Raw genomic sequence first — 9,067 nt, 5'->3', positions numbered from 1 at the left:
TATATAAATATATTTATATATATTAATAAATATATATATATATCCTGAAAATGATGTGTTTGTGTATTGTTTTATTTTCATTAAAAAAAAAAAATATATATATATAGGACATATCTAACATACTTGTACTTGTTTGCATGAAAACAAAGGGGAAAAACATGGACTTACTGTTATTTATCGTTTATGTTATAATTGTACCGGTCCGGCCCACATGACATCTAATTAGGTTGTATGCGGCCCGTGAACCAAAATGAGTTACACACCCCTGGTCAATTGTGATGTGTTTGTGGGCAGCTACTCTGCCCTCTGCCCTTAGTTTCCCAATTATTTTTCATATTTTGAAACTATAGGGTGAAAGTTTGCCAGTATCTCAGAAGGATCTCAAATCCTGTGACCTGTCATTAAAACCTAAAGAAAGTTTGGACGTTGGGACAGGTTGAATGAATTTAACATAACTTGGACAAAAAAAGGCTAAATACCTTATTTGCAAAGATGAATGTTTTTTTTTATTTGTCAACAAATCTAAACGGTCAATATCTCTCCTAAATGATGTTAATGTTGGGCATGATTCAATAGCCTGACATTAATTAAGGAACAGAAAGTGAGTTTTTCACCATATTTCCTGTTACTTTGGGAGTTTAGAGAACCACACGGTGCTAACGACTGGCACTAAAAAATTTTCTTTTTTTTTTTAAGGATAAGCAGTTACACAATGATCCACGTATTCAAGAAAGATTTGGTGCCAAAATGGCAATATTTAAAATGATGAAGTGTTAATAATATGCTAAAACATACCGTACTAAGATCGCATTTAAAACAGAACACTCTTTTTTTTTTCCTTTCAAACCAGATGTCATGGTTGGTTTTCTATTTAAAATACCGTCTGCAAGTACTTCACGTATCCCCAGAGATGTGAAGTTTACCTCTTGGCTGCTTCCTTACCGCTCTTGATTGGCGTACTTTCATTTTCTACACCCTTTTCCTCCACTTAATGGCAGATTATCCAGCTACCAGTCGTTTTTAGACATCCTGAATGAGATGAACGACTTCGCCGGGCAGAGGGAGCTGATTGCGGAGAACATGATGATGAATATTTGCATTGATCTCACCAAGTACTTGCAAGAGCTGAAGCAGGAGCGCAAGATGGTACGTGTGATTACGGGAGGAGGAGTGGGGGGGGGGATGTGTATAACTGATCTGCAGATTGAATGTATAAATTATTTTCCCTTATGTTTGTCTTCTACATGCTGGCGGAACATAATATTTACATGAAATCTTTGCTGTCGTTGAAACTCTTTGCGTTCAGCACAGCAGTTGTGACAGAGACACATTGTGATAGATATGCATTCATGTAAATATTTAGATTTAGCAGGATAATATCCACGTAAATCTTTAACCTCTGACATCGTACAGGTGCTATTGCTAATTCGGTGAAACGTTGGCGCTAACGTTGGTGAAAGCTACAGAACTTCGTCTATCAAGAAGAGGTTGTTAAAGACTTTCTTTTCGTGAGTTCTACCCAATGACAACAATGCAGTGCGGCAGTACAATACGAACAAACTCTTAGGTTCGAGATGCGCTTTCCAGAAGCACAAAAAAACCAGCAACAATTGCAATTGTAAACAAGCTTTCTTCAGAAATCAGACCTAAAGCTCCCCAATTTGCTACAGTTTGCAGGAAGTAAATAGGTTTTTTTTTTCTAGCTTGAGAAACAATTCCAGAGTGCCTATTAGGTCACAAACACGCAAACATTTTTGTAATTATATTTTCCTTGTTTTCTGACAACATTTTAAATGTTAATGCTACAGTTGTGGGCCAATTTTAAATTTGCTCTTTTTCACATATACTTTTTTTGGGTTCATATTGGCTTTCAACTAGGGTTGTGCGATATTAACTTTTTGCCGATATTGTCCGAACACTGATATTGACGGATAGCGATATAGGCTTGGTAATATTTATTTATTTATCTATACAAACAACTGTATGATTTGCCGGCAAAATCATACAATCATACAATCCTCTGATTAATAAAATAGATCAATTAAATGAGCTGCAATGCTGCCATCTAGTGACTTTCACCTTCATATACAGCCGTTTATCCCCGAAGATATTTTTAGGGCACACATCATTTGGCGAAACCCAGGTATTGCCTTATGGGGTTTTTAAAATCCTATAATGATTCCTACAGATAATAACATAACATAATTATGCTAATATCGCCCCCATCAGTTGGTCGTTATTATCGGACATCCCTACTTTTTACATATAAATAATGTATAAATAATAATAACATATATATATATAATTAAAAAAAATATAAATTAAAACATATATAAATAGTGGTTCCATAGTGTAGCGGTTAGCGTGCTTGCCTCGGAAGCAGAGAGTCCTGTGTTCGATTCCCAGAGGAACCTCAAGGTTGACAATGTTAATCCTCTACTGTAAGTCATTTTGGATAAAAGCATCTGCCAAATGCATAAATAAATTATAAAATTATTATTAATAATTTGCCTATAGATAGATTTTAAGGTTGTGCATTTAGCCATTTTTTAACACTTTTGGACTAGAGTTGCCACATTCTTGTTTGGCTTTTTTCTAATGTTTTAGTTTTACTAAGCTTTGTGCATCCCTTTGGCCATTTGTTTGCTGTGGGTCTTTGCACTAACTTGTAAGGATTTACATCTGAGGTGATAGTGTCCCACTTAAAGTTGAGCATTTGGGCTTTGGCAGATCAGATCAGACGAGAGATTTTGACCAGTATCGGTCTAATGACGATCCTGAGTATCAGATCGAGCCATCCCAGGTTTTCTGTAACACATATTTGTTTTTATATAAAAGACAATAAAGTTGTGGGAATCGTTTTATTTTTGATCAACAACGTCTAGTCCGTCGTTAGTCACGCTTGTTTGTGTCGTTTTAACTGTTCATCATCTTGGTTCCGAGCCCATTCTGAACCACTAACTCTATACTGGTAAACACAAACACATCTCATCTCTCCTGACGCCCAGGTGTCAGACTGTCCAGCACAATATTATGTAAACTTCCCAGACAGGATGTACATTGACGGGGCATATTGTTTGTGTGCTAACAAGAGAACGGAGGGTTAAAGGAGGAGGGAAAATTGACGGGGAGAGAGAAGGGTTTGCGTGGTCTGTCCAGAGAGGAGGAAGAGGAGGCAGGGTTAGAGGGTTGGTTCTCTGCCATTTCTTTTTCTGTTGTGCTCTGGCTTTGTCACACTGAGTCAGAGAACATCTAAGCCACACACACACACACACACACACACACACATACTGCTGCTGTAGCACATGTGATGACTCAAACTCACACACTTTTTTTTTTTTTTTTTTTTTTTTTGTCATTGAACGATGTTGTGCCACTTCAGGAGATTGTTGTTTACTCTGTATCTGCCTCAGCACATCTCTCTCTCTCTGTCTCTCTCTCTCTCTCTCTGCCACGTCACTTTGCTCACTTTCTGTCTTTTTTTTTTTTTTTTTTTTATGAATGCAGTACTTGATGGAGGCCAAGAAGGCCCAACAGAGTTTGGAAAGCACCTACAAGCAGCTTGATAATGTAAGTCTTCCAGAACATCTTCCAAACACATTTTGTGTTCCAATAATTAGTGCTAAAGGTATTCAAATCAATAACACAACAAGGGTGCAGTTGCAAGCTCAGTGCTTGTACGTGCGTTTCGTGAACCGAAAAAGTTCGAAAACTGACACAATTTTCCCCATAGGAATCAATGTAAAATGGATTAATCCGTCCCTGGACCTTGGATGATTGCTCTTTTTTTTTTTCAACAGTACTTTGTGTACAAGTTCGGACGCAAAACCAATGACAATAATTAGATGTGACAAAAAAGATAAACACAACTGAGTAAAGGAGGATTCGTGACATGCGAAATGTTCGCTTTCTCACAAATTTCTGTCTCTAACGGCTTCAAATCTGTCTTTTCCTTTTGCGCCTCAGAGTAAAAAACGCTTCGAAAGAGAGTGGAGAGAAGCAGAGCGCGCTGCGCAGAGCGCAGAGAAGACCGACCAAGACATCAACGCCACCAAGGCAGATGTTGAAAAGGTAAAAGGGACGAAATCAAGCTAAAAGAAAAGGGTTGCTAAAGCTACCGTAGCGTATGACTTTTTAAAGGGTGAAAGCAGAAGGGGGTAATGCTGAGTAACCACTTTGCTCACTGTGCGGTTCGCAGGCCAAACAACAGGCTCACATGAGAGCGCACATGGCGGAGGAGAGCAAGAACGACTACGCTGCGCAACTGCAAAAGTTTAACAAGGAGCAGAGCCAGTTCTATTTTAGTGACATGCCGCTTATTTTCAATGTAAGTCCACGGAAATCCTGCTTTTCCGTAATGATACGGGTTGTTTTTGTGAGGTAAACATTCAGCATGAACTTGATCAAGATTTGACATTTTCTGTTTCACAAGTATAGTAAAGTATCACTAGATCTAGACAGGTAAGTGTTATTTATTATAGAATTATAATTATTATCATTCATAATTGATTGTTTTATATTCAATGTGCACCATTTAAAACAAACTAAGTTCAATGGCTGTGGAAAAATGGCCTAGTTTTTTTTTTTTTTTTTGGCTACAATACTCGTCTCCGGAGTATCAGCGTACTCCTTCCCTGTCCAGTTTTGACAACTCACCAGACGTTCTTCAGTCTTCTTCAGTGTTTTATAATTATCCCACCTGCACTGGGTCGTTTTACCCATAGGCATACAGTATGTTACCATTTTATGACATTTTAAGAGGAAATCAAATAGTTATGTGAAATCAAATGGTTGCCATGGCGACGTGGTCCACAGCTCTCGAGCTAAGATAAAATTAGATTGAACATTATTGATCCCACACTGGGGAAATTGTTGGAGTGGCCTCCAGTGGCTCATTACCATTTCAAAGTAAAGGCAAAGGAAACTCTCTGGACTGTTGAGCGGCTGTGTGTGAAGAATCATTCTCAGCCTCGTCCATGCACCACTGCTGGCCGACATTCCCAAAAACTCAAGCATTAATAGGGATGTTTGTTTAACAAAAATGGCCATTTTTACTCAAACATTAAAAAAAAAAAAAAAAAAATCCTAAAGCTGTTAGGTATTCTCTATGGCAACGGTTACCAACCTTTTTTGGCTTCAGTATTTAAACCTGGTTGGGTATTCTCTATGGCAACGGTTACCAACTTTTTTTGGCTTCAGTATCTAAACCTGGTTGACGCAGCCCTACACTTTTGAGGAAAAACTTAAAAAAAAAAAAACACACATATACATATCCTGCATTTATTTAAAAAATAAAAAAAAAAAAAAAAAACAAAAATGCATGGTTTCTTCTAAAGGCAGCATGTTCAGTCATACCCAAATGACCAGAACACACATATACATAGCCTGCATTTATTTAAAAAATAAAAAACCCACTCCAAATCGTCACATTTTTCAACTCGTGCACCCCCTAGTGGCAGCTCGCGCACTCCCCGGGGGTTCACGCACTTTGGGAATTCCTGCTCTAAGCTAAGGCTGTCACGAATGTCACAAAAATAAATTGTGTCAGACATGGACACCACGTCCTCCTGGTACGCGGTTTTACAGTAGTCCCTCGCTATTTCGCGGCTATTTTCGCGGTTCATCACGACTTCGCGGGTTTTTGAAACGGTATATATAAAATATACCGTATCCCGGATTTGGATCTGCAAGAGATGTCACAGGAATGGGACGACGATACGGTTCGATTGGTCCAATTTCGCAAAACAAAATTGACGCCGTCGGGACTGCCTACGAGCTAGTCTTCGACTGGGAAAAAGAAGCAGCGGAACAATGTTCGGCAGCCTCGCGAAAAAGAGCCAATTCCTGCTACTACTACGGATAGACCTTCGGAAACCGTGGAAGAGGTGCCTCCAAGAAATGGCACCACCTTCTGAAGATCGTCGGCTGCGTAGTAAAAGTCATCATCACCTTCCTCGTCATCATTTCACTGCGCATAAATATGGTGTCACTACTTTGCGGAAATTCAGTTCTCGCGGCAGGCCTTGGAACCTATCTACTAGCTACAAAAACGTCATCATAAGATTGCGTTATATTGGATATGTCCGTATCTACTTCAGACCATATAAACCATAACTGGATAGCTTTTCCGCTAATGTTAGAAATGTTATTTAAAACGTCGTCTCTAAGTAACAAATGTGAACGTGTCTTCACCAGAAATTACAGGATTTGGATGAGAGGCGAGTACGAAAGCTGGCCCAGGGCTACGTTCTGTTTTCAGACATAGAGCGGCATGTGATGCCCATCATCAGCAAGTGCCTGGAGGGCATCACCAAAGCTGGCACTAATGTTAATGAGAAGAACGTGAGTTGAATCCTGGAGCGTTTTTTTCCTCCTTTAGCATTATGTCACGCACTTAATTTTGATGTGTTTGATCGTAACGTTTAACTCTTCTTTTTCCCCCACAATGCCACGCTGTCCAGGACTCCATGGTTGTCATAGAGCAAAATAAGTCAGGTTTTGAGCGACCTGGAGATATGGAGTTTGAGGATTACAGCCAGGGCATCAACCGCGCATCGTCAGAGAGCAGCCTCGGTACGCCTAAAGGTCCCGTGGATCTTCTAGGAAAGAACAGGGGCAAGAACTTCTGGCTTTTCAGCAAAAGAAGTAAGGTAGGAATCACTTAAATGACCAGTTTTCCTTCTGACACTTTTGCAGGAAGAGACGGCATGTACCAAAAAAAAGAGTGAAGTTTGTGTATTAATGTTTGTTGTTGGTCTCTAAATGTTGCTTCTAAAAGTCAAGGTAGGACTTAGGGATGGCTTGATACAACTCTTTGTTGCCCGATACCGATATTGCAACTTGCTGATATTACAGGACCTGCTGATACCAATGTCGAGCGAATATTTTCTTTTCTACCCTAGCATGTCATAGGGCTGCAGTTGCTGAAAGTTAGGTTGAGCGTTTGGACTTAGGTATTGGATCGGACGGTCAATAGTTGGTTTATTTGGGCTTAGGTATTGGATCGGATGGTCAATAGTTGGTTGTTTTTTTTGCGATATTTGATCCTGAAATTTTGACCAATCTTGGTCCGATGCCGATCCTAAGTATTCTCAACAGGCCTTTTCTTCTAAGATAGTTGGTGACTTTTCTAGAACGTTTATTTCCGTGTTACTGTTTGTGTCAAAAGGCAGAGTCAGAAAAGCACACGGCAGAAGCAGTCATGGCAACATTTTTTTTTTTGTGGAAACCACAAACACAGTAACACAGTAACACATCTGTCACAATAATAGGTGTGGACTCCACCACCTTTATTCCCATGTCTAAAAAACAAAATGGTGCTTTGCATGACTCTGTCTGTGACTATTAGTGAATAACTCTTGCCTCCTACAGCTTTCACCCTCCACCCTCTTCCTCCCTTCAGTGTGGTTTCCAATGGGTCTTATTGACAGAAATTTTGCTGTGTTTGTGCTGCTATCAGCACATGGGCCAAACCACTGACCTTTCTTCTGCAGGGATCAGCAAACTTGGGAACACAGTCGCACACACACAAACACACACATAGGTTTCAGTGTTCAGAATCAAGCATGATACGACTGGCCCTTACGTTCACGGGCTCAAAACTGGGTCAACAGAAAAATTCTTGTGTAATTGTGTTGTAGCAGTCAGGAATGTAACAATTGCCAGTTACTTAATATGTATATTTTGTTCTCATGTTAAAAGATCACATCATTATTTGATGTTATTTTGGTATATACTTGTAGGCTGGATTGGACGGTTTGGTAACCTGGATTTGACCCGCGGGCCACTTGTTGATGACTGGTGTCGTATAGGGTGAAACTTCGGTTGTCGAACGCCTCCCTTTTTGAACAATTGGGTTCACGGACAAAATCTTTAACCCAAAATTGCCCCGGTTGTCGTACCATAACTCGGTTGCCGAACAAGAGACGGTACCATGCAATCAGCAAGTGATCACTAAGTGACCAGATCTGGCTATTACGGTATGGTTTGGCAAAGTCGTCGATTTGTACCATCGTTAAGAACAAGGAAGCAATAAAAGACGCTAAAGTTGCCAAAGGAGTGACTGTGATCACCAAGCAAAGATGTTTGTTCAAGTGTGAATTACTTACCGTTGTCGGTCTCCTCCGAGGTACGGCTACGCTAGGCTAACCTTCCCACAGGGTCCTCTTTCTCTGGGATTTAAGACATCTGTAGTTTTTGATTCAATATTGGTTTTCTGGAGCTGAGACACTGATTTTCCCCGGTGGACTTTGTCTTAGTTTGTGAATCTGATCGTCTGCAACAAACAGTCTTGAGATATCTTGGACATAAACGGCTAAACGGTTGTTGATTGTTTGTGTTCCTGCGACCTTTGGTGTTTTCACAGAGGCCAAACATCCATGCCTCAGTGTTTTCGCTCTTTGATTTTTTTATTTTTGTTTTACATGTGAAGCTGTTAGTGACATACCTGAACCAATATCATACAGTTTTTCTATGTTGATGCCAATAATCCAAAGGTTAATAATCTTACAGTTCCGGTACGATTGGTGCTTAAATAGAAAAAAATTACATCAAATTTTACCTTTATTTTAAGTCGCATCGAGTAAGTTACTAGAATTCTTGCCTAACAAACAATCATTTTTTTCATCCCTGTTTTTAATCATCAGTTCACATCAATCGAGGCCATGTGTGTTCCTTATTTACACTGGGGTCACGTGACACTGATGACCCACGTAGTCTGCTTGGTTGATCGTCACTGTACGAGATGAAAATTTACAAAGACTTTTTCGGGACACCACACTGGTGGTGATTTAGACCAGTAAATGTAATGTTTTCTGATACACAATTGACACTACGTCTTCATTTCGATGACTAAATCCTAATTTTTTACGGTTGTAAAAGCTGTCCAGCCTAGCTAATTTAGTTAGCTCCCTAAAACCTTGAATTTTGAGTAGTGGGCCAGTTGAATTTCGATGTTGGAAAATGAAGCTGTTTGAGCTACTGATTTGGTATTTTGATGGAAAGAACAAGCATTTGACATTTGGAAGGTGACATTTTGGAAGATGACTAAATCGTAATTTTCCTGTAA

General features: G+C 39.6%; 1 protein-coding gene across 1 annotated transcript in view; it reads left to right on the top strand.

Annotated features, from left to right (window-relative positions):
- Positions 1-6,977, top strand: part of trip10a (thyroid hormone receptor interactor 10a) — a 16,725-nt gene extending 9,748 nt beyond the window's left edge. The window contains 7 exon segments of the mRNA XM_008329203.3: positions 471-482; positions 976-1,146; positions 3,508-3,570; positions 3,967-4,071; positions 4,199-4,327; positions 6,196-6,342; positions 6,462-6,977. Of these exon segments, the coding sequence (XP_008327425.1) occupies positions 471-482; positions 976-1,146; positions 3,508-3,570; positions 3,967-4,071; positions 4,199-4,327; positions 6,196-6,342; positions 6,462-6,665 (831 nt within the window). The 3' untranslated portion in view covers positions 6,666-6,977.
- The last annotated feature ends 2,090 nt before the right edge of the window (positions 6,978-9,067 follow it).

The sequence above is a fragment of the Cynoglossus semilaevis genome, chromosome 17, assembly GCF_000523025.1.
Source record: "Cynoglossus semilaevis isolate Cse_v1.0 chromosome 17, Cse_v1.0, whole genome shotgun sequence".
NCBI lineage: Eukaryota > Metazoa > Chordata > Actinopteri > Pleuronectiformes > Cynoglossidae > Cynoglossus > Cynoglossus semilaevis.
The sequence above is the reverse complement of the archived record's forward strand: the minus strand, read 5'-3'. Positions and strand labels throughout refer to the sequence as shown.